The 27,208-nt window shown below is 34.2% G+C and overlaps 1 protein-coding gene across 2 annotated transcripts in view; it reads left to right on the forward strand.

The window, feature by feature from the left end:
• COL19A1 (collagen type XIX alpha 1 chain) overlaps window positions 1-27,208 on the forward strand; it is a 349,696-nt gene that overhangs the window by 181,534 nt on the left and 140,954 nt on the right. For both annotated transcript variants that reach the window (XM_045057717.1, XM_045057718.1), the window contains exon 16: window positions 17,565-17,618. In XM_045057717.1, coding sequence (XP_044913652.1) covers window positions 17,565-17,618 — 54 coding nt within the window. The remainder of the gene's footprint in view (window positions 1-17,564; window positions 17,619-27,208) is intronic.

Raw genomic sequence — 27,208 nt, forward strand, 5'->3', positions numbered from 1 at the left:
TTTATGTATATGTATATGTAAATGTATATATGTATGTATATACATGCCACATCTTCTTCATCCATTCATCAGTTGGTGGACATTTGGGCTTTCTCCAGAATTTGGCTATTTTTGATAATGCTGCTATAAACATCAGGGTGCATGTATCCCTTCATCTCAGTATTTTTGTATCCTTTGGGTAAATACCTAGTAGTGTAATTGCTGGATCGTAGAGAGGATCTATTTTTAACTTTTTGAGGACCCTCCATACTGTTTTACAGAGAAGCTGCACCAGTTTGCATTCCAACCAACAGTGTAAGAGGGTTCTTTCTCTGGATCCTTGCCAACACCACTTTACATTTAAATATTAAATATAAATCCTTACATTTAAATGTGCAAGTATAAGTGCAAATTATTAAGTTCTTTGTCATTTGTTATCAACAACTTTATATGTAACTTCTTTATATATAACTTTGTGTCTTTATATATAACTTCTTAAAATTGTTACATATGTTCTGTAGTCTTACTGTTACTCACTATTAACAGATATTCCTCAACTAAAAAAATATACTGCTGTTTTTACACTAAAGTTTTGCCAAAATCTGTAACTGAAGCTTCAGAAGCAAGGCAGAGACTAATATGGAAATAAGACAGTTGGCTAACACCTCTGCCTGCTTCCCTCTTTTGGCCTTTGCGTGTCATTTCAGAAGAGACAGGTGAAGCAGGGTAGAACAGTGCTATTTCATGGAATATATCCACTAATTTTAGTTCCCAGGAAAATGACTATGTTACTCTGGCCCTGGCCCTTTGGGGAGTTATTAAATACTCATCCCGATGGCACCAAATGTTTACACAGAAGCCAAAGGTTAAGTCAGTCAATAGCAGAAGTGTCTTCGATATGCTTACTAAATGATATTTTAAATGTCAATCCCTTGGTACCTGAATAAATCTACCATAAGTGAAAATTAGGCACAGAGAAGGAGCACAGATTTCACCCTTCCCAAACTACCTTAAATATGAAACTACCTTAAATATCAGGCACCCGAGAGAAAATCTCAGCTGGTCATTTATAAATCAAATGACATACAAATTAACAGATGACCTCAATAAACAAGAGATCATATAGTATTCACATAAGGGAAGCCTTGAAATAGTTTCTTTCCCCAAAATTAATGTGTTGAAGATCTAAGAATGATCAGTTCAGTAGATGATGAGGTCCATTCTCACCCTTTTTTCCTCCTTTGATCTACCCACTTACTTGAATGCTAACCATGTGTCAGATACTATGCTGGCTACTGGGAACACAGAAACAACACCTGTCGTTGCCTTCTCAGAACCTATTTGGTCTATGAAAAAGCAAGCAGTTGTTTAAAACTGATCATTTTCAAACTCATCGTTTGCAGTTAGCATATAAACAGTCTACAAGTATTTGTACAACTGTAGTTATGTTGTTATTACATAAAACATTTAGTTATTTAAGAGAAAATCATTTTTGCTAGAATTCTTATGCTGTAATTTAAGCAGTTATTTAATTTAAATACATTTAAATCACAGACTCAACTACTAAATAATGTTTTCTTACTAAGATTCCTGAGGAACTATAACCATCTCTTTTTAGGTGAATGAAATAGAAAAGTTCTTATTAAATATCCATAGAACATAGTTTCCTTCAGTTCTGGATTGAATAAATATATGCTGTATAGTGTATATGTATTATATACTTTTATATATACATATAAATATATGTACTATAGCATAGTAATTAATAGGCAATTCAATTTAAGATTATTTAAAATTCCTTACATATCAAAATCTGAATTATTTATATGGTCTTTCTATGAATTGCCTGAATTTAAATTTTGTCTTAAAAAGTTGCATAATTCATATTTAATTAACTGTTAACTTTCTGAAACTGATGATCCAGCTCAATCTTGAGATTCTTGGGGAGCTAGTGAGCCAGAAGAAAGAAGGCAATTCAAATATTTTTAAAAAATCAATCTTTTTTTTTTAATTTGTGGACAAAAGACTTGTATGAATGAATCATTGGATTAAAATAGAAGGTGTTTCTATACTACAAAACTATGATTATTGACTGTGCAGAAATATAGGGGAGTTGATGCTTAAGGCCTTAGAAAGATTTATGTTCAGCCTCAGAGAAGATTTATGTTTTGGTAAAATGTATCATCAGCTCATTTGACAGAAGGTGATTTATATATCTTTCATTAGATAAATGATTTGAGAATAGCTCCTTCTACCCTTCTGTTTATAGTTTGCTTCTGTTTCAAAAGACATTTCAAATTGTTTTCATCACAATTCTAAATTATGTATTTTAAAGCTCAATAATAAAACTTTCTTCCTAAAAGTGCTATACATTGGCAGTTTAGGAATTTTATGAAGGAGCTATTTTTTCATGTTGAGATAGTCAGCAGTCTAGAAAAATAAATTTAAATGTATCTCAAATGCTATTAGAAAATTATAAAATGGATAAGCCCTTTGAAACATTACATGGAGAAGAATGTTTATTTAAGTCAAATATATGCAGGAATTCGTTAAATTCAGTTCCACTCTAAGTATATAAAAATTTTTTTGGTAAGAATTTATATTCATCTATAAAATGGAATTTAAAAGTGCTCTCTAAAAGAATTAGAATTATTTTTATTCCACTTAACTATTCTACTGGTTTTAACAAACCAAAAATTCACACATTATGGCTTAGGAGTTATACAGTCCCTTCATCCAGGGTTTGAACCTGATCATTCTACTTGACTTCTCTGTGCCCTAGTTTTCAGCATCTATAAAATGGAATGATAATACTTCTTACTGCATAGCACTGAAGTGATGATTAAATTAACTAGCATATGTAAAATTTTTTGAATAATGACTGACTTCTAGTAAGTACTATTTAACTTTTAGCTAGTGTTCTCATTGTTATTATGCTAATATTCAGTGGCAAAATATCAATACATATACATATACATATAAATATGAATTAATGTCAATAGGAATGAGGCCTTTATAAAGTAATTTCTTGGAAATGTTCAAAGAGAATTTTTGTATAACTATGGTGTCTTTAAGTGCAGAGTTCTTTCTTCTTAAGAGAATTATTAACAATAAGCAGAATTGAAATATTTTCTTTTTTACTTCTAGTATAATCTCTATGATGATAGCAACATTTTCTATCTTATGCATGCCCAGAGACTGAAAGTGCAGAGTAGGTACTCAATAAAAATTTCTTCTTCTTAGGAAGAAGAAATAGATATTTTTCACTGACAAACATATTGTCAAAATAAAATATCACCAAATCCTACAGTTAAAATACCTATAGGAAAATATAAATTCACTCACTTGAACATTATAGTAAAGGGCAGATGACCTCCTTCCAATTAAAAGTAATTAATTTAGGGCAGATAGTCCCCTTATCTTGTATTATTTTTCAACAGTGGCAATCCTGATGTCACTTACTGTCCCTGATTTATTTTTGTCAGTCTGAGAGACATGTTTATGGGCAATTTGAATTATCTCCCTAACTGAAGAATCTTACCTTCTGTTTAATATACTGCAGACATGAATAGAAGCTTTATATGTTTTAATTCATTATTAAAGTTTCTTTTGATAAATAAGTAAACACTGGGTGAAAGGCCAAGTGACTCAAGTCTATCCTGAAATGTGCAACTTTTTATTTATTTTATTTCGGGCATGTCACTGACTAATATAGTAGTCAGTATAGACTGACTAATAGTCAAAATGGAAGGTTTTAACAATTATTTCAAATTCTGAAATTCTATTATTTCACCTTTTAAATTTCCTAAGGAATTCTACTTCATTTAGCTGCATATAATCTAATATCTACCTCTTTAATAACATTTTTAAAAATCCTGTCTTTTATCATATTATTTTAGGGGCGCCTGGGTGGCTCAGTCGGTTAAGCGTCCGACTTCGGCTCAGGTCATGATCTCACGGTCAGTGAGTTCGAGCCCCGCGTCGGGCTCTGTGCTGACAGCTCAGAGCCTGGAGCCTGCTTCAGATTCTGTGTCTCCCTCTCTCTCTCACCCTCCCCCATTCATGCTCTGTCTCTGTCTCAAAAATAAATAAACATTAAAAAACTTATTTTAAAAGGATAGAGATTAAATGTAAAAAGTAGTTAAATTAGACATATCTGCAATATAAAGAAAGGGTTTGACTTAACAGTGTCAAGAACTGTGGAAGGTATGAAATTATACCCTACTTGTAATAGTTTAGCCTGCCACAGTTTAATGGATCCTAGCAGAAAACTTGAGATACTGAGTCAAAGACAAAGGTATTGTTATTCATGGCAGCAGGCAGCACGAGCTTCCTGATGCCCTTGCCACCAAACCTCAGGAATAATCCAAGTGCTGCACATACAATGGATTTGTGTCACAACTGAGAAACTCCAAGTTTAGGGAACCCAAATCTTTTTTAATAGACTACAAAAAAAAAACAAACAAGTGCTTTGTCCAAGAGGAAGACATTATCCTTAAAATTCTGAGCAGTAAGCAAATATTCCCTTTGCTTTTCTGTATAAGCATCTTTAAAAAGATAATACAGAAGTACAAAAGAGCAATTAGTACCTCCCTCACAAGACATGCAGAAACATGAAAGACCCATGGAAAGACCCATTGTCTCCCAACAATATCCATTCCTCTTTTCTATACTGTCTTGGCTCCTGGCAAATTTTCCTTTGAATATGCCACTTCATCCACCACTCTTAATAACTTTACCAAAAGAGGCTGACACCAGAACTGTTCAATTTGTCTCATGTACCATTCAATGAGGGCTATTATTAATAGGTAGGACTCTAAGCATGTAGATGAGGCCAACCTAGAGCATTGATTTCAACCATGTACCCCTAGATCCTAGACCCAACCAGCTGAACAATCCCAAAATCATCCAAATCTGCCTTAGAAAACCAGATGATTTGCTTCTTAAGTTTTTGAACTGATCTTTCCCCTTGACCTGAAGCATTAATCCAGTATATCAATGATGAAATATACATTTTTAACAAAACTTACAGAAACCCATTTTTTATTTTATTTTATTTTTTATTTTTTTTCAATATATGAAGTTTATTGTCAAATTGGTTTCCATACAACACCCAGTGCTCATCCCAAAAGGTGCCCTCCTCGATACCCCTCCCCCCCTCCCCCCTCCCCCCTCCCCCCTCCCCCCCTCCCCCCCTTCCCCCCTCCCCCCCCTCCCCCCTTTCCCCCCCATCAACCCTCAGTTTGTTCTCAGTTGTTTTTTTTTTTATTTTTTTTAATTGTTTTTTTTTAATTGTTTTTTTTTTCAACGTTTATTTATTTTTGGGACAGAGACAGAGCATGAACGGGGGAGGGGCAGAGAGAGAGGGAGACACAGAATCGGAAACAGGCTCCAGGCTCTGAGCCATCAGCCCAGAGCCTGACGTGGGGCTCGAACTCACGGAGCACGAGATCGTGACCTGGCTGAAGTCGGACGCTTAACCGACTGTGCCACCCAGGCGCCCCTTGTTCTCAGTTTTTAAGAGTCTCTTATGTTTTGGCTCTCTTCCACTCTAACCTCTTTTTTTTTTTCTTCCCCTCCCCCATGGGTTTCTGTTAACAAAAGTTACAGAAACCCCCTGCTCTATGTTAGTGTGCTACCATAAGTGTGCTGAGTGAGCAGTGTATTCAGTCAATTAGCTAAGAATCTAGCACCATAGCAAGATAACAAGAGCATATTAGGTGGCTGAGTCATGATTAAGTTTGAGTTTTCTAGATTCCCTTGTAGCTAGGCTGGTGAGTGAAAAGATGGCTTAGAGCATAGAGCAGTTAGTACCTCACTTGTAAGACAAGCAGAAATGCCAAATATTCATGGAGAATCGTCTCCAACAATGTGCATTGCATCCCGTTTTAAACAAATCCAGCAAATCATTGCTCTTTTATTTACTACACTGCTAACAGTACTACTGCTTCATTCAGCCTCTGGCCAATTCTAATCCTCAGAGGCCTTTGGAGGCACTGCCATTCTTACTTCCCTTCAGTCTGTGCCGTTGAGTTTTCATTCCATTTCTTATAGAATGCTATTCTGTTTTACAACCACTTCTTGGTTTCCCAACAAAATATATTCTAAAGTTTAATATCCTCATGTATCAAAAATGTCAAGGGTGATCCTGTCAGATCTTATAATTTGATAAGATGACCTGAAATCCCACTCATGGGCTAACATGATGCATATTTAAATAAATCTTATCCTCCAAATATTTATTTGGAAGTGCAAGTAGAACATATTAAAAGCAGAATTGAATTTTGAGGTCAGATATATTTGAGTTCAAATCTCAGGTCCCCTACTTATTTGCAATGTTACCTTTAGGAAGTTTGTTTTCTCATCTATAAGAAGGAAAAATTCTTTTTGTAGAGTTGTTAGAATTAAATTCAATTACTTGTGTGAAGACTCTAGTGGAATTCCTGACACAAGAGCAAGTACTCAATAAATGTCAGTTCTCCATTCTTTTCCTAATTTGTTGTTGTGAGTGTGTGGAGGTCATCAAAAGATTTGTTGAAATGTTGATGAAGTGTTGCCCTAGGGCTTCTACCACTTGGTTCTGTGCAAATGTGAGAGTCTTTTTTATGTTGTTTGCTTTGTCCTTTTGTTCACCATTATTTCCTTGTTTGTTATAGCTTTATATTTGTACATTGGCTCTCAAATTATATTGATTTGTTCACATGATACCCTACTCTTTTTTTAGTAACTCAGAGGTAATTTTCTGATTGCTCCATTTCACTGAAATATTAAGAAAACATTAATTGTAATTTACCTTCATGACAACTTTCTGGTGTTTGATTAGTAGTTTGAAAATTAAGGCATTTGTTCCTGGCTTTGAGAACATCAGTTTTGTCATATGAAGAAAAAACATCATATTACAAACCCAGCAGATTGAAAAGTGACGTGGGAATAATATCCCGGGGGTGGGGGTCTATGTAATACATCATGACTAATCTTATTAATGCGACTTGCACTGAAATGAAGTTACACTGACACAGCCTTAACTTATTCAGTATATAAAATAAATATGATTATATAGGTTAAATGTTTGACCCCCGTTTCTAAAAGGTTGTGTTTAAAGAAATATTTGTATATAGATTGACTTGTTCATTGACCTGCAATATAATTTCCACAAAAATTGAGTTAACTTTTAGATATACTTAAGTCTCAGAATTTTAATATTTTCGAGGGTGCCTTTTTTGTCAATATAAAAACTGTCAGCACACTTTGTCTCACTTAACATCCACAAAAAGCTAGTAAATAGACAATGCAGTTACTTTACCCATATAAAAAAAATTAGTAAATGTGGCCACACAAACAATTCCCATATTGAAATTCACATACATATATATGAATCCAGTTTTTAAAACTTGGGTAAGGATGTAAACAGAGTTTATATAAAAGAAAGAATAAAATGGCTCTTAAACATACAAAAATTTATCTAAATTCACTCACAATAAGAGAAATAAATCAAAATGCCCCTGAGATATTAGTTTTCCCTTACAATATTGGCAGTGGTCTCAATTTCTTTGTATGTATATCCAGAAGTGGGATATCTGGATCATATGTAGTTACATTTTCAATTTTTCTAGTAACCTGTATACTGTTTTTCATAGCCACTGCACCATTTTACATTCCCACTAACAGGGTACATGTGTTCCAGTTTTTCCACATCCTAGCCAACATTTATGTTTTTTTTTAAAGTAACCGTCCTAACAAGTGTGAAGTGAGATTTCATTGTGATTTTAACTTTTATTTCCCTGATGATTACTGATGTTGAATATCTTTTTATATGCCTATGTAAATAGCCAAGATACAGAAACAAGCTAAATGTCAATTGATGGGTAAATGGACAAATATACGGTGTATATATACAAAGAAATATTATTGAGCCTTTAAAAAAATGATATCCTGCCCTTTGCAACAACATGAAAGAACCTGAAGGGTATTAGCTAAGTGAAATAAGTCAGTCACAGAAGGACAAATAATGTATGATTCCACTTATCTGAGGTATCTAACATAGTGAGACCCAGAAACAAAGAGTAGAGTGATAGTTGCCAGGAGCTGGGGGGAGAAATTACAGAGCTGTTGTTCAGTGCATGTAAAGTTTCAGATACACAAAATTAATAAGTTCTAGAGATCCACTGTACAATATTGTGCCTATAGTTAATACTGTATTATGCACTTAAAAGTTGTTAAGAGAATAGACCTCATGTTAAATATTCTTACCAGCTCAGAGCCTGGAGCCTGCTTCAGATTCTGTGTCTCCTCTCCCTCTGCCCCTCCCCTGCTTGTGCTCTTTCTCTCTCTCTAAAATAAATCTCTCTATAAATAAACATTTATAAGTAAGTAAATAAATAAATAAAGAAAGAAAGAAAGAAATATTCTCACCACAATAAAAAGATTGGCAAAGATCAAAAAGTTTGATAGTACAGTATGTGGGCAAAAATGTGGAAAAACACTTATACGTTGTGAGGGAAATATGTGTGGATACAGTTTCTTGGAGGACAATTTGATGTTGTTTATCAAAATTTCAAATTTTAACTACAGATAGTCTCATTCATTTATGAAATTAATGTGTGTACAAGGCTATTTTTTCAGCATTGCTTGAAATAGTAAAATAATGAAACAATCTAGATGCCTAACCACAAGTGATTTGTTAATCGAGCTATAGTATTACTTTTATTTCAAAAATATAAAATTTTCACAATTTTATGACTATGTACACATCGGTATTTGTAGAGCCACATGATGTACTTTTCTTTTATTGAATAGTTTTGTTGTGGTTTGTTTTGTTTTGTTTTCTGGTGTTTCTAATTATCTCTCTGTTTGCCCTGTAACTATCCTCCATGTTTTTATTTTTTTCTTTAATGTTTTTTTTTATATTAGAGAGAAAAAGAGAGACAGTGCATGAGTGGGGAAGGGGCAGAAATAGAAGGAGACAGAATCTGAAACAGGTTCTAGGCTCCGAGCTGTCAACACAGAGCCCAATACAGGGCTTGAACTCACAATCCCTGAGATCATAACCTGAGCCCAAGTCAGATGCTTAACCAACTGAGTCACCCTGGCACCCTTATCCTCCATATTTTTCAAATTCTGTCACTGAGTCTTTTATTTGGAAGAGTCCCATTAAGACCTTTTACTCCATTCTTGGCCACTAGCTTTCCATGAAAACTACAAAATTCTCATTCTGTGATTCCTTTTGTTTTTTTTTTCTGGATTGATTCCAAATTTTCTTTACCATCATCTCCTTTCTTGGTTTTACTCTTTCATTTATGTGAATGCATCTTCAAGCGAATTATTAAGAAAATGTAAAAAGGGAGGTAAGTTTTCTGAGATTTCACATGTCTAAAATTTTTTTATTCTACTTGCACACTTGATTGCTAGTTTATCTTGGTATTGAATTCTAGGTTGGAAATTATTTCCATCAGAATTATAAAGGTTTCACTTATTGTCTGGTTAAAAATACGATGCATTATGAATTCTTCTTCTTCCTGGTTTCCTAAGAAGAGGTAAAGAAGGAGTACTGATATCTGATTAATACACCATTCTTCTCCTGAAACTCTTCATGCAAGGAAACAGAAGGGAAGGACATGTTTTCAATTCTCTTTCTGGTTGGGCAGAAACAACCTCTATCTGCTCCTTCCTCTGTGCCACGTGATTCATGGTTAAACTTTGTGATCTATGAGGATATCTCTTGATGTATGATGATGAGGTACTTGACACTTTTCCATTAATGGAGCCTAGCTTCCAGACTATTGTCTTATATGAACTCTTAGTTATCAAAAGTTGAACATTGACTCTTCCATTGTCTTTACACTTACACTATTATGATCTTAATCATCCTGAGGGAAATGTATGCTCTTGGCAGAAAGGCAGAAGGCCAGTGGAAAGAAGTTAAACAGAGAAGTCATCAATGTATGTTAGTAATATGTTTCTAAAATTTCTTTCTACACTATAGAGCATTTTCCCCCTCTTAAAAGTTTGGTGTTTACCACCTTAATCAGTTGTCACTTACATAGTCTGATATTGTATTAACCATCTTCACAGTTATCTGCATTAAATTCCTAGGTCTTTCATGTGGTGTGTAAATATCTCTATATTGATTTATGTTTTAATCCCAAAATTACTAGATTAAGTTTCCTTCAGTCTTGTCACTTATGTTGCATCGCCCAAATGCAAAAGTTATTCATGATATTAAATTTGGTGTTATGTTTGTATGATGTTGTCCATTCCCAGAAGTTACTGGAAGACACTTAAAAACAACCTATGTATAGATTTTTCCTTTTTCTGCAGGGAAACCATGTCTCCCATGTGGCCAGTGAGCTATGACAAAGCCAATCCAAAAACACAGATTGTTATTATGATCAGATTCATCATTAACACTGAATCAATCATATTCTCGCTCACATAAATTATTAAGACAGATGATACAAATGGATTTGATAGACCATCAGCCTACTTGTCAACATAACCTTGAGATAACTGAAATCAAACCATTTCATTATTGGATTAGGTCTGAAATAAAGCAAATTTACATAAAGTTTTTCATAGTCAAGAAATCTAAAAATATGAAATTAACAAAATATGAAAATATTTGTGACAAGTCAATTAAGGCAAGAATAATTACCAAATATGAAACTATATTATTTTATTTTTTTAAGTTTATTTACTTATTTTGAGAGAGAGCAAGTGAGCGAGCAAGGGAGGGGCAGAGAGAGAGGGAGAGGAGAATTCCAAGCAGGCTCCTTGCTGTCAGTGTGAAGCCTGAGGTGGGCCTCAATCCCACAAACCGCAAGGTCATAACCTGAGCCAAAATCAGATGCTTAACTGACTGAGCCACCCAGATGCCCTGAAACTTCATTGTTTTAAATGACATAAGCATTTTAAATAATTTGATTGGTTCTATTTCTTATTAATTAATGGTTTGTATAGATACTTTAATCTCTTCAGTTCATGTTGGTTTTTTTCAAAAAGTACTTAATCCTCATCAATATGAGATAAATTAATAGAATTTATATTTCTTTCTCTAATGAAGGGCAACTCCTCCAAATAGAAGTAGAACATCTATTTTGCAAGTTTACCACATAAGAATTAAAAATAACTTGGATCATTTTGGTATCAAGTGGCAATTGTGTATGAAGAATATAAATTTTTAATTTGAATTTCGGTAACTATGGTAATTAATATTCTCACCTCAGCAGAAGTACCAAGAGAAGTGTAAACAATCAGAATCTTTTCAGTCATTCAGCCATTCAGTGCCTACTAAATGCTGTGCTAGATAATATTCAAAGTGGAAAGGAACTGAGGATATATACAACTTACAAAGTAGAATATCTCATAATAGGGGCAAAAATCATTGTTAGAGGAAAGTTTATGGGTAGTACAGATGTCCCACAGCATTCCAGATTCACAGACTATAAATTCTGTTATTTGATTTATATTTCTAGTGTTCATGGCTGAATCAAGTTACTAAAAACCTGCTATTTCAGAATCTACATATAAAAAGAGATGTGAGGGGCACCTGGGTGGCTCAGTCGGTTGAGCGTCCGACTTTGGCTCAGGTCATAATCTCGCAGTCCATGAGTTCAAGCCCCGCTTCAGGCTCTGTGCTGACAGCTGAGAGCCTGGAGCCTCCTTCGGATTCTGTGTCTCTCCCTCTCTTTGCCCCTCCCCTGTCTCTGTCTTTCTTTCAAAAATAAACATTAAAAAAATAGATGTGATTTTTGGGGCAGCTAGATGGCCCAGTTGGTTGAGTGTCAAACTCGATTTTTGGCTCAGGTCTTGATTTTGGTTCACGCTTCATGAGATCAAGCCCTGTGTCAGGCTCTGCACTGACAGCATAGAGCTTGCTTGGAATTCTCTCTCTCTGCCCCTTTCCTGCGCTCTCTCTCTCTCTCTCTCTCTCTCTGTCAAAATAAATATTTAAAAAAAATAAAAAGAGATGTGATTTCTCAGTTCAGAAAACATAGAAAAAGATTACTGTTAAAATTTATCTTTGTAACCACATGGAGCAATCATAATTAATTGGCCTCATGTCCAAAATGCTGGCAAGGCTTTCCAATGAAATTGTTAAATTTTGAAAGCACTACAAATAACCTCTTTTTTAAATTGTTTAAGGTAAGATAAAACTGTCCATCCAAGTATGGAACCTGTTTACTGTAACTGATAATGATGGAAACATTCCTGTCCCTACAAATATTTTATAGTTTTTTTTTTTTTCTAGTGACAGCTCTTCTTATTCTTCTCTTGTCAGTATTATTGGAAAGGTTTGTCAGCGCATTTTTTTTTTTAGTGTATGAAAGAGATTCTATTTTTTTTTTATTTCAAAGACATTTGTTTCCTAGTGTGTACTGACAACTGCTTATGATAAAATGTTAGGGTTTTTATATATAACATAAAATACCTTTTCTGAATACCTACACGCCCTAAGGGAAATTCTTTCTTGTATCATGACAATTTATGAAATGATGTAAAACTGGTCACTCCTTTAATTTATTAACATAAACATTCTTGAATTCCACTTCTCAGAACTAATATGAGAAAACCATTTCCCATGACTGGACTATATGTCTGTTACATTTACACTAATTTGCTTTTTGTTTTTTTGTTCTTATGTCTCCAGCTTATAAAATTTGTTCCCATTGTTCTCATATTAAAGGCATGAAATTTTCTATAAAGACGGATAAACTCTGTTTTCCATTTTAATTTTGTACACTCTATTTGAAAGACAGAAAATGCTCTCATGGTATTTTAAGAATCTATGAAGATTCTGCTTAATCTTATGTTTCAAGTCTATGAAGCATATCCTAAAGCAATAATCATAACAGCTAAAATACACTTACTTGCATAACATTTTTGTTGAAATATGTTTTAAGTATCATATATTCTGCAACATCCCTGGCAAGGGAGTGCAAATAATACTTCAAAATGAAACTTCCTTTTTTTACTTCAGCTTCTTTCTTTGATTAAGAAGTTATGAATATATCTTGCCTCCTACACAAATGAAAATGTGTTTAAATGCAATTAATCTACCCTATTAACTCTACTAAACATCTACTGTATTTGTTAAACACTTCAAAATTCTGTTCTGAACCAGTTAATTCTAAGTAATTTCTCAGTTAAATATTTACATGGGCTTCCATAATGATAAGCTCTAGACTGTCTTAAATAGCAGATTGTCCAGAGAGAGCTATGTGAAATGTAACACACTATAATAGCTGTCCACTGGAACTTAAAATGATTTAGCTAGTTTGGACTATTTTTTACATAGTTTTAGTCTAGCTAAAAGAGGCAACAGCCTTATGAATTCCTTTCCCTGTCAACATTTTTAATGTCCAGGATTCCACTTAAAAAAAAAAAAAAAGGAATTGGGCGCCTGGATGGCTTAGTCGGTTAAGTGTCCGACATCGGCTCAGGTCCTGATCTCAGGGTCAGGTTTGTGTGTTCAAGCCCCACGTCGGGCTCTCTGCGGACACCTCAGAACCTGGAGCCTGCTTCAGATCCTGTGTCTCATTCTCTCTCTGCCCCTTCCCTGCTTGTGCTCTGTCTCTCTCTGTCTCTCAAAAATAAATAAATGTAAAAAAAATAAAATTAAAAACAATAAAAGGAATGAATGTCTCTGTAGACATATGCAGATATTTACATCATGAATATCCTAAATACATTCTTATACTTCTCTTTCAGAAAAGAAGCAAATCTTTATGTTCGTGAAAAATTAGGAATAATCCAGTTTACGGTTATTTTCAGAGCAGACTAAGATGAAAAAAGTATAAAAAATAAATAGGCATTACTCTTCAGCAAATAAAATCAAAGAAGAAAACAATGCACAGATTATACAAATATGCCATGTACACAAAGATACATAAAATAATGATTATCTAATTTAAAAGTGGTTTAAATTATAAAATATCAAATAGTGGTTGAAGATTTAAATAAGTTCCATAATGGAGATGATATAAGAAGAGGTAAATAATTAATTCTTACATGAATTGTAAGGCCATTTTACTCTTAGACATCAGATCACTGAATTACTTTAGATGAGAAATACAGACAAGACAGAAAGTTATCCAATGTATTTAAGTTCAAGTTTTGAAAATAATTGTGATTAGATATCAACCAGAAATCTGTTTCCTATCACCACCACCCAGTATTCCATCCTAGTGTTTTCTTCCTCATGGTGCAATTTACTAAGTATATATTGAGTCTCTTCTATAAGTGTGGTAGAGGATAGAAAACAAATGGTGGTCCGTCCTCTAGGACTCATAGTCAAATAAGAGTAAGTAAAGTACACACATAATGGCATTTACAAGGCCAGAGAAAGAAAGAATTGGGCAAAAGGTCTGAGACAAATGGTGAGCTCCACCCAAGTTTAAGTAGGCTGGAGCTTAGATATATCTATAATTTTCAATAGTAAGTGATCAGCAAATTCACTGTTTGATTTTACTAAACGAATGGAGTAGTAAACTGGATAATTGCAAATAGTGAATCATCCTCAAATTTTAATTTCTTATTTGGGGAAGAAATATAATTTTTTTATATTTGATTGACCTATGTTTTACTAATGACAATACTGATATTATTTTTCTTCATTAATGTCAACTACTTTCAATAAAGACAGCCCCCAAATATTCTGAACATTAATGTAATGTGGCTAGAATTAAAAATTGGTCATGGATAATCCAAATAGTGAATAATCCATTGGAGATTAAAAATAATTCCCTAACTTTTCATCAAAAACCTATCTGGGTTCTAGACTTAGCAAATATAGGGTGGGGGTGGGACATGGGATTCAGAATCATGAACATTCAGGAGGCATACTAGTGAGCTTATGTGTGTGAGTGTACCATTTGGACTTTGCACAGAAAAGGGTCTCATAAATATTTTTGAATCCATTCCAAATCAAGTTTAATATTTTTGCATTTTTGTAGGCTTTTGTTATACAATTTCTCCAACTAGTAAAGGGAATGCAATTTTGATTATATGTAGTTCAGACTTAATTGTACTCCCTTGATGAATATTTGGTGTATGTTTTAGTATCTCATGTTGAAAAACACTGAAAGAGCTGTCAACATTTGTATAGATATCAAAAATGTTGTATATAAGTTTGACTATTCATGAAATTATAATAGTTTCCTAAGGGTAAAAGCAAGGAGTTTAATCTAAAGCCAAGATTGTGTCGTTCTTATAAAAAGATGACACAACTCCCTGTAATTACATTGTAATTAATACTTGGTATATTTGGATTTCAGAAGTTGTTTTGCTTATGCACATTATAAATTTGCCATCCTTAAGTTGGCCTAATTAGCTAGCTTTCCTCTGTTATATATCTTTTGGCAGGTATTTTTTGTAAAAACTCAAACAGAACTGATCACTTTTTTCATTCCTTGTTTTTTATTCCTCCCTAAATCAATGAAACATAAGCTTTATATGTCCCTATGATATTAAATTGTTCCAAGAATAAATAAAAGAAGTGAAAGTAATAAATACATACTTTTTACTAGTGTTTTGTTTGGAAGGAATCAGAAAGATTTGAGGAAACACTGAGGATTTGTGATACATGCAGAATTTTTTGTATTAATGCTTTTTGAAAATGAGTTACAGTAATTTATATTAAATACTGACAACTTTAATCAAATGAAAGCTATCTGAATGAAAAATTACAACATGTTTATAACTTTTTTATTTCAAATAAAATTAGATGGTGAAATTATGCACATTATGACATTCATTAAAACTTAAGTTTCTTCTGTAAAAAAATGAATATACATATAATAAATAATTATAGGTCATCTCAAGCACATCTGATATTTTAGTTTAAAATTAACCACAGCTTTTAAAGAAAAAAGGTCATAATGTACAAATGTATCATATTTTTTTTTAAATTAGGTAACAAATCGGTTTCTTCTGGAATTGTGGTAAATTCAGATTTGTTTGAATATGAATTACTAGATTTCTTTTATTCCAAATCATTTAAGCATTATATGTGTGATAGGTTAATCATTAATATTTGTAAAATCCTTTGAAAATTGTTGGATTTACCCAAAAACTTATTAAAGTACATTGATTTCCCACTATAAATTTTTTCATTCAGACATTAATAGGCACATAGTATTGAATAAGACACAGATTCTACTTGTTATCCTTAGAGCTTGGTGAATTCATTACCTGAGCAATGATTTAAATGAACTTATGATAAGGAGTTTAAAGGACAAGTATAAGGCACTTTAGGACTGATGAACCAAGACATTCATCCCATCCTGTGGAAAGTCAGAGAAGGTCAGGTGTTTTCTTAAGATCAGTTTGGCTGTAACGTGGAGGTTGGGGAGGTTGGTGTCTGGTTCAACTGAGAAGTTCTTACAGATGAGCAAGCAAGAAGTAATCATTGGAGCTGTTGTGATGTAAAGAAATAGATGGTTCCAAATATACTTTGGAGATGCACCAACCAGACTTGGTAATTGGATATGAAAGAGAGATTTGAGAGAGGAAAGTGTGGACGTTGAGCTCTAGATTTTTGGCATGAGCACTAGCAGAGTGTTGTGTGGATTTACTGAGTTGGGGAATGCTGGAAGAGAATCCAGTTTGGGAGAGAGGGTCCTAAGTTCAGTGTCTGATGTGCTGTTTCAGATGTCTGTGAGATATTAGAGTGAGTATCAAAAACAGACAGTTGGATATGTGAATATGCAGCTCAGAAAATAACCTAGATTATAAACCTTGGAGTCACTGGCCTAGAATATTCAAAGCCCTCAGTACATGAGATCATGGGGAGGTAATGAGCACTGAGAAGAAAATAAGCCTAAACTCTCATGTTTAAAAGATGGAATGGGGAAGAAGGAAGCATCAGGAGAGCTAAGAAGAAACTTTAAAAGAGGCAATAATTACTGACAATTTTAAAAAATAGCCATATGATCATTTTGAGTTTCATGTTGAGTAAGAATTCTCGTATAAAAGTAACTGACAATCAGGAGACTTAATTTGCAGATTAACAGCACCTGGGATTTCCTGGGCCTTTTTTATAACCTGAAAAAAAGATTATTTTTCTGCCTCTTGATAAGCTGTGAGAAAGTGTTAAATAATGTCTGTGATACTAAAAATTAAATGCTATGAAGAGACATATGTTGAAGCCAACATCATAACCATGTGTTTTCTCAGAGGATACTTACAGAGCTACTCTCAACGAAAAGTGTGGCTGTATTTATAGAGTTCAAATATAGAAAGAGACTTTTTTTCCCTGCTTGAAAATATTGTTACTACTTATTTATGGTAGTTCGGTGAAACATAGTTCTGACCATATGGGAGTCTTTATTGAAGTGAACACTGGTCTCACACCTGATTTGGAATCGCCTTTTTTTTTTCTTTTCTGAAGTTAACTCCAAAGATAAGCCAGTCGCCGAAGAACTTACCATTTTTAATATATTACAGAGTCTAACTTTGGAAAAACTCAAATCATTTAAAAAGATTTGCTTAATCAATAAAGTAGGTATTAATTTTCACAGCATGCTTTGTGAGGCAACTGTACTTGAAACCGCCTATTAACATGTGTTCTTCACCCCACCCCACACCAGGGTTCCCTGGGGATACAAGGCCCACAAGGTCCACCTGGAAAAGAAGGTCAGAGGGTAAGTAAACTTGGAACAACTGGCAGCCATTACTGTCTCAGGGCTCACTTATTTCAGAACATTAATAAAAATAAACCCAAAATATAGCAAGCAGATGGGCCTAAGAAGAGTATTAACTATCCAAAGGCTGAAATTTGAGATTTTGACAGAGCCTTTACAATCCAGAAAGTTCTATATATTTTTAAGATTGGCAGCACAAATGTAGAGACATAGTTTAGGTGAAATGAATTAACCGTAATTTGATCTAGGACACGTTGGTCATACTTTGGAGTTTTGAGATAAGCTGATGTTTGCAGAGTTAAGTTGACGAGTATCTTTGTGGAGTTCCAGCCTGTTCATGAATTCTGTGAGGATTGTGGATATTAACTACAGTCTTTAGCCGAATTAAATTATTGACATTAGTGATGCATTGTAATTCTTCTTTCATTGCTGTTTACTGCCTTTGAGATAAAATGTGTAGTAAGTGAATAAATTGTACTTGAAATAGTTAGTCTTATCTTCCTCCAGTAAAGGGACCCCCTGCGGTGATAATGGGTCAGGCTCAGTTGAATATTTTCAGCAGTGGGATACCCCATTCTTATGGCTTATTGTTATTACCATTTTCAAATCATTTTAAAGTCTCAAAACATTTTATGTGTGCTTGCTCATACAATTATTATTATTAACTTTGTTACCTTATTTATGAGGACTGTATGACTCAGAGAGTTTAGGTGACTTGCCTAAAGTCAAAGAGCTAATAAAAAGTAGAACCAGGACTGGATTTGGGGGCTTTTGATTCTAAATCCCATGTTCTCTTTTACTGTCCCAGCATATTAACCCCAAATCTCTTTTTTAGTCATTTTTTATTTGTTATTTCCAGTCTGCCCTCTGGCAAATAAGTCATTTGCCTCAAGTATTAGAGTCCTTCAAATATTTGGGAACCAGTGGTATATTTTACCAAGGTTTAGCTTTTATCATGTCAATAAAATCCCATTTCTCTTAACTCTTTCTTTTATGTGGATTCCTAACTCCTAACACACTGATAATAATTCCCAGAAAATACTCATGGACTTTCTGGATATATCAAGAATGGGACTGAACTTGTGTGGTCTTATTTAGGGCAGAGCAAAATGTGGCAAGTATGCCCGGTACTATTGACCATATACTTCTACTGGAGTTTAAGATTGAGACGATGCTTCTGTGTATTTTTTTTAAACTAACTCCTTCTACTAGAGTGGCTTTGTTCCTTTGTTTTTGTTTTTTATATTTTTTGGTGGGACAATTAAGATTTGATTTGGGAAAAAATCAAAATTAAAAAATTCTGTGTCTAGATTTTATGCCCAATGGCTAGTTTAGTAAACACAAAAAGGCTTATTAGTAAATTTTGATGGCTAAGAAAATAAAAGGACAACTTTTGTGAGTAATGGCTAAGATTTATGGGTTACCTATAATGTGCTAAATGCTTCATCTTATTTCATTATTTATTTCTCACAATAGCTCTAGGAAGTATAAAATGCTATCACCCTTATAGAGAAACTAAGGTTTTAAACAACTCAGATAGGATACATGGCTAATAAGTGGAATTATGCTGATATTTAAAAATTATTTATAAAGTAGCATACTTGAGTTCTACTCCCAACACCTATATATACAATTATAGTTTCCCCTTCGGATCTCCAGCCCCTCTCTATTCAGGAGTTCATTAATCCATCTGATGAAAGTTTTAAGTAGTCCTAGGGAGAAAAATAAAAAATTATTTCTCTAGATCTGGGCTTTTGAGTCTGCCTTAAGCGTTTAAACCACTGGGAGCAGAGGGCTAAATGAAATGACCTTGTGAAGTTAATTTTTAAGCTTCTTTTTCTGTTTTCTCACATAATGGCCAAGATGTCTAACTGCATCTAGGACCATGTTTCTGAGTTATTTTCTATGTTCAGTATCCAGGGGACATTTTCCTTCTAACCTCTCTCCTTTCTTGGAAACTGAGTGATAAATTATACCCCCCTAGTTAATATACAGAATATATAGGAACTCAAGCACCTCAACAGCAAACCCCTAGTAACACAATTTAAAAATGGGCAAAGAACCTGACTTAGACATTTCTCAAAATAAGACATACAAATGGCCAACATGTACATTAAAAGTTGCCAAATATCACTAATAATCAGACAATGCAAATCAAACCGTAACGAGCTATCACCTCACATCTGTTAGAATGGCTATTATCAGAAACACAAGAGATAAGAAGTGTTGGTAAGGATGCAGAGAAAAGGGAACCCTAGTGCACTGTTGGTAGGAATGTAAATTGGGACAGCCACCGTAGAAAAGAGCATGGAGGTTTCTTAAAATTAAAAATAGAACTACCTAATGACCCAGCAATTACACTTCTGGGTATCTATCCAAAGGAAATAAAACCAGCAATTCAAGGAAATATTTGCACTTCCATGATATGCAAACAACTTAAACATGTGTTGACAGGTGAATGGATAAAGAAAATGTGATCACACACACACACACACACACACACACACACACACACGTGTGCACATAATGGAATATTATTGTCTTTAAAAAGGAGGAAATCCTGTCATTTGTAATAACATGGATGAATATGGAGGACATTATGCTAAGTGAGTTAAGCCAGATATACAGAAAGCAAATACTGCATGTTCTCACTTATATGTCTAAATCCAAAAATGTCAGATTCATATAAACAGAGGTAGAATGGTGGTTACCAGAGGCTAGGATGAATGTAAGCTAGGGGAGATGTTGGTCAAAGTGTATAGCTTTAGTTATGTAAGATAAATAACTTCTAGAGATCTAATGTACAACAAAGAGACTATAATTAATATTGTATACTCGAAATTTGCTAAAAGGTTAGATCTTATGTGTTTTTACCACAAGAAAAAAAAAGGGTAATTATCTGTGAGGTGATGGATATGTTAATTAGCTTAATTGTGGCGAATAGTTCACAATGTAGATCAGATCATCAAGTTGTATGCCTTAACTATATATAATTTTTCCAACTGTAGCTCAATGAAATAGAAAAATAATAAGCAGATTTAGTTTCAGTACCCAAAAATGTATACTCTGTAGGTTGTTTGAAATGGAAATTATGGAGCTAGGTGGGTGAGGTGAGGTCTAAGGCATTATGTCTGAATTAGTCTTCCCATGGCAGAGTTGTCTGTGTGCATGGTAAGTACATTTGACATGAGATCCATCTTCTTAACAAATTTTTAATTGGACAATGATATCGCACTTTTGATTTATACAAACATGTGGTCAGTTTGAAGTTCCCTCTCTTTTATTTTAATGAAAACTTCTGCCAAGTCAGATTTTCATCCATCCTGTTGTTGTTCAGTTGCCTTTTTGAATTGCAGAGTAGGAATTGATCTTTGTCCTTATTACATTTTATCTTCTGAATTTTGGTCTCGAATGTCATTCTATTAGTTTTCTTTCCAGTGAAATAGCTCCCAGCTTTATATCACCTTAAAATTTGATAAACCTATCCTCTAAGTCTTCATGCAAATCTTTAATAAATCCTGAACAGAACAGAAGCTGACAAGTTCACATAACACCAGCAATGGCTGCCATCTTGATTATCATTGATGTTCTTGTGGCATGATAATTAAATCATGTACAAATACATTCAACTCTACCTCTTTCCCACCCACAATTCTTAATTTGGCTTGTAAGATAATTATGAGAGCTTTTGTCAGATACTTGCTGAAATGAAAAAAAATATTCAAATGAGGCTTTTAAAAAATAATAATGCTTCAAATTAAAATTGTACCCTATCAAAGCTTACATTTCAGAGGAAGGTGTGTTAAAGAATAAATTAAACTTATGTATTCTTTGTGATAATTATGGAGGAACATATTCAAATTATAAAGTTCAATCACTACCTTATGCAAATTTACTCCATTTATAAATATGTATAGTCCCAATAACTTAATATTACTTTTATTTTATCTTTTATCAAGAGTAACGTGTCAGAAACTGAAGAATGTAATAGAATTTTATGGATACCGTTAGGCATGGCTTGTCATTATTACTGCTGCCTTTCACAAGTGCCGTATTTATTGAGGAAAATAGCTGGAACAGATATTGGCATTATCCACATTTACAAATTATTATTTCCAAATACACTCCACAACTTACGCTGCTTTGAAGCTACTTAAAATGGAAGCAAATTAAAGAAATGACCATTCTTACGTATTTGCAGTTAGGTCCATCTTAGTGCTACCATTTCTTCTCTGCTCAAGGGTTAGGTAGCACTCAGCTCTTTTAGAGATACTAATGTACTTGTATGTGTATGTGTGTGTATGCATACACACATACTTACATACACATGTTCTACAAACAGAGACCATTTTCCCACTTCACTGATGCTTGCAATAGAAAACAACAGAAAAATCTATGAATTTAAATTTATTTTTTGATGATGCATTGTCAACAAAACTCTTATATTTTGCTTATGGGTGTTTGACCAGGAAGGAATTGGCTGTCATTAAGTTAATTGCAATGGCATATAAAATATGTGGCCAGTCTTATACACTTTACTTTTGGGCATAAATGTCTTTAATGAAAGTAGAACATTTAATTTTAAACAAATAATTGACTTGTTGGTTTTCCTCAATGGTTAAATAGCTAATAGCTTCTACTCTACCAATATCTCACAGTTATCGTTAGTTTCAAATATAGATGTCACATACTTTGAAAAATATCAAACATCATTGAAACATGTTAATATTACTATTATTATTTTTATTAAACCATACAGATTCTGATTGATAAATTCCTTTTCTTTTTCTCTTTAACCCTTTGTGTACAGTTTTCTGTAAGCACAATAAGAACACTGGTTTCTCTCCAAGTACCACACCAAAATTCTGTTTCAAATGTTTATTAATTCATTTTAATCTTTTCACTGTCTTTTAAGCTGCTAAATCTTAGATTATGAAGTGTTCATTTAATAAAATATAGTCGCAGGATGCTTCTTGTACTTAAAAGCTTCTCTTAACCTCAGCAATGTTTGGTGGCAATATATATCTGAGATTTATAGTTTTTTTTTCTTAACCTCCTGAGTTTCTTCTTTGAATCTGTCATATGCCATTATATATCTATTTTTTACTTTGTAATCTTTATGAAGTCTTAGAAGTAAAAAATTTGGCTGCCACATTTTTAAGTCTCACATCCTTTATAGATTAACACAATTTTAAAAATTCAACTAACGCTTAGCATTGACCCTAAACCTAAGATGACAGTATGTCAGAGAGAAGTAAGGGAGAACAGCATGGAGGCCAAGAGGATGTTCAGCCCTGGTGAGGTCAGAGAAGGGCCAGGATAGGGTACCAGGATACTGCAGGGCCAAAAAGTCAACAGAAGAGCATTTCAGAATGCATGGAAGGTTGAATAGGATTAAAATTTGGAACAAAGTCAGAGGAAAGATGTTGGATAAAAGAAGAGGTGGCTGGAATTGGTGCCAGCTGAGAGAGAAGTTTCAGTTGAATAATTGAGAGAGCGTTAGAAATAAAAATTGCAAGAAGGGTGTAAAAGGGGGTGAATTTTGAGGAAGGAGAGGCACCAATAGGGAATCCAATAGAGAGATAAAGACAAGAACTGAATGGAAACCCAGAAAAGTATCTCAGTGAAGAGTATTTCAGACAACTAAGCATGTTTATAGAAGTTCACATGATATATCTCAAAAGAACTCACATTTATAAAAATTCCCTCTAAGATGTAGATTCCTACAGAATTTCCTAATACTCTTAATAGCACCTCCCAAAACATAAAAAATTACTGTTTTAATGTAACCTTGGATTTTTCCATTTTAATCACATTAAGTGCATGTCTGAATAGTCATCTCACGGTTGGCATGAAACTACCATGGACTTTTTTTAAAGAAATCACTCTAGGTCTCTGAAAAAAACATTTTGTTGGTGAGTCAGCTAGTTGCTGCCCCAAATAGAGGTTGTTTGGTTGGACCAAGATGACACCTCACTCTTTCATTTTTTATTGCCGGGTTCTAATTTTGAGCCTGAACAGAAATTTTATGGTAAAAAAAAAAATTTTTTTTTAGGGTAGCTTATTCCACAGTGCTAATTTCAGAGCCATAGAATTACCTCATAGTTCCAATGATGTGAGTTCAGGGCCTGGTAGAAACCACTAACAATAGTCTGTAGTTGAGATTAAATTATTTTACATGGGCTTGAATTTTAGGGAGGAGCCTTATAGAGAAAAGAATGAATAATTATGAATTTTCAGCTTCAGAAAGTAATTTAGCTGCACATGAAGATGAGAGAGAAATATAAGATTATCTTCTAATCTCTATGTATTGAAACTGACACTGACCTTTAAAATGTACAATGAGTGTATCCATAATTCTGCTCACTCACTAATGCTATTGCTGGTTTCCTTGTACCAAGAATTTGAATTGCTATAAGGAAAAAGTCAACTTTTTTTAAAATAATTGTTTTAATTCTGGTCCTAGGTAGAACATAAATATAGGAGGAGAAAATCACCTTTTTTGGCTTGGATCCATTTATAAATATGTAAATATACATATTGTAAATAACATCTTAGAGGTTCTGCATTCTACAACTAATGTTTCATGTTTGTTGCACATGTTTTAAACTTCCTGGCTATACAAATGACATCTTTTTCCATTTACTTCCTGTGAAATTTCTTTTTTTTCTTTTTTTTTTTTAATTTTTTTTTTCAACGTTTATTTATTTTTGGGACAGAGAGAGACAGAGCATGAACGGGGGAGGGGCAGAGAGAGAGGGAGACACAGAATCTGAAGCAGGCTCCAGGCCCTGAGCCATCAGCCCAGAGCCCGATGCGGGGCTCGAACTCACGGACCGCGAGATCGTGACCTGGCTGAAGTCGGACGCTTAACCGACTGCGCCACCCAGGCGCCCCTCCTGTGAAATTTCTTAAGGATATCTTCTTAAGGATTACCTTGAGAGTTTCCAAGAAATACCATTTTAGATCCTATATGACATTTTTAGATGTGTAACTGGGAAATTGTATACCTAGGGGTTCCAAGGGCTATGCAACTTTTCCCCAACATCTTACTCAGATGTACAAAACCAAATATGAAACTTAGAGGATAAAAATGATCAAATTTACATTTATCCTTGCATTTCTTATATTTTAAATTTATTTATTTATTTTGAGAGAGAAAGAGACAGAGAATGCTAGCAGGGGAAGTGGGGAGAGAGAGAGATGAATCCCAACAAGGCTGTCAACACAGAGCCCGACTCAGGGCTTGAACTCATGACATGCTCACAAACCATGTTCATTGACCATGAGATTGTGACCTGAGCCAAAATCAAGAGTCAGACACTTAACCAGCTGAGCCACTCAGGCAACCCTATCCCTGTGTTTCTATTTGCAGAGCTCCAGAGCAGACTTTGGGGAACCATCACCATTGTTTCAGTACCTGATACTACTCTCTGTGTCGTTATTTGTTGTCTTTCTAGAAACTCACTTACCATTTAGAATTATCTAGTTATCCCCTATTTACCTATAAGGCTATTAAAATTAATATCTATAGGAGGTCAATATTATATAATTGAGAAAACTCTTAACTGAGTTAAAATAGCCACCTAGAGAGAAAAAAATATACTGTAATACAAATTCTACCATATAAAAATCATATGATGGTTTGCTTTCATTTATATTCTTTTGGTCTGAAGTACCATTTCTACTAGGAATATAAAGCATTCAAACATTATAAATATCTGTATCTTTATATATCTTATGTACAGATTTTGTACATTTGTAATCTGACTTTATTCAGTTCTTTTTTATGTGCTTTGAGTGTTATATGTTATATGTGTGTATAAATAAGTAAATATAAGTCATCTATATGCTTTCATCATTTTATACCCTATTTCAGAGATTAAGTGGGAAATCAGTATAGAATATACTAGCATAGTAGTCTTCTTACCTTTATTATATGATACATTTCTAGTAGCAAAAGTGTATCATTTATTACTTTGCATATTAATTTCCTCTGCCTGTCCTGACTGATGAAGTCCCAATAGCAGGTAACTTCATCAGCTGATCATATAATAAGGTATGATTTAGTGCTTGTGAGATTTTCTAATATTGTCCGTTAGAAGCTCCTCAAGATACAGAATCAGAATTTCAGAGAACTTTGATAAAGAAGTTCAAGGAATGACATTGGTCTGTTTTACCTGAAAATTTGCACTTCACAATTTTCTCCCAGTGTTGTGCCACTCAGATATTCCTGCTTACTCCAGTTTGGTTTGGTGTCCACCAAAACTGCATCAAATGTAGTTGCTGAAGCAATGGAGTAAGGCAGAAAGAAGAGAAAGAGGCTAACATATGTTAATGTCAAACAAATGCTTACAAAGAGGTAGTTGTGTAGCACGGACAGGACTCTTCTACTTTTGCCTCACACTCTGACTAGTGGGAAAGATAAAGAAACAAGACTTTGGGAGACTTCTAGCTCAGTCTTATTAGAAACAGGTGAAAAAAGACATAGTATGAGATGTAGCCCAGACATTATGAGAACAGGCCACCCCTTAGATCAGTATCACAGCTAGTTAATGACAGTAATGGACAATGGTCCATTGTGGTAAACTTCACTCTAATTAATGAGTCTCTACAGTGCACTTGAAGCAGAAGATTTCACAAAGTGCTCTGGGACAGCTATAACAAGAAAAAGAGATTGTAACCAACGGTTTAATTCCAGTAATACTCATATAGGTCGTTAAACCACAGCAAGCTGAGGTCCATATTCATTTAAATAAAGGGCCAAATGACACCATTTGTATTGTAACAGAATAGCTTTATCAGCTGTTATTTGGATTAATAAAGAGAAATGTTTCATATTTTGTAAACAGAGTGCTGATTCTGAATGGCTTATTTATTTATGTGAATACACCCAAGAACTGGTCTCTGCTGCGTAAGTAGCCTGACAACTTATAGGGCCTCCTTTAAACTGGAGACACATCTCCCTGAGGCCCATAGAGACAGGGAGCTGCTTCAGTGTATGGGCCTGGGGGCCATTTCAGGGACATCCAGTTGTCAGATTTTAGAGCTGAAAGGGAACAATGGTGTTATTCCAGTCCACCAGATAATGAAACTGATGTCCAGAAACATTCAATAATTCTTCAAGACTTCAGGCCATTAATCTCTTTATTCTGTATAATAAGAAGCCCTTACTGTCTGTTTTGTTGTTCCAATCCAAAACCCGGATTTCCATGTCTTTAAAATGGAGAATATTGAGAATTTGACCAAAGCCATGTATTTTTCTCATTAAGGCCACACATTATAAGGGACAACTGTAGAGAGGTAAGTTGGTCCTTTTCTGGTCTCCACATATTGTAAAGAGTACACATTTTGTGCCCGTGCCCTGTTTATCCTGCACCAACAGCTGGGAACAAGCACTGGCTGCTCAGTGGGGATCTGGGGAACAGAGCTGTTCTGTTTCCAGCTGTGGGACTGGATTAACTTGTGACTTCCAGCAAATCGTTCAAGATTCTAATCTAAATTTATCTGTTTCATCACAATTTAGCCCTCAGGTATGTTCTGAGATTAAGTCAGGAGCACTTTGAATGCAGTCTAGTGACAGGTGTTCT

The sequence above is a fragment of the Felis catus genome, chromosome B2, assembly GCF_018350175.1.
Source record: "Felis catus isolate Fca126 chromosome B2, F.catus_Fca126_mat1.0, whole genome shotgun sequence".
NCBI classification, from domain to species: Eukaryota; Metazoa; Chordata; class Mammalia; order Carnivora; family Felidae; genus Felis; species Felis catus.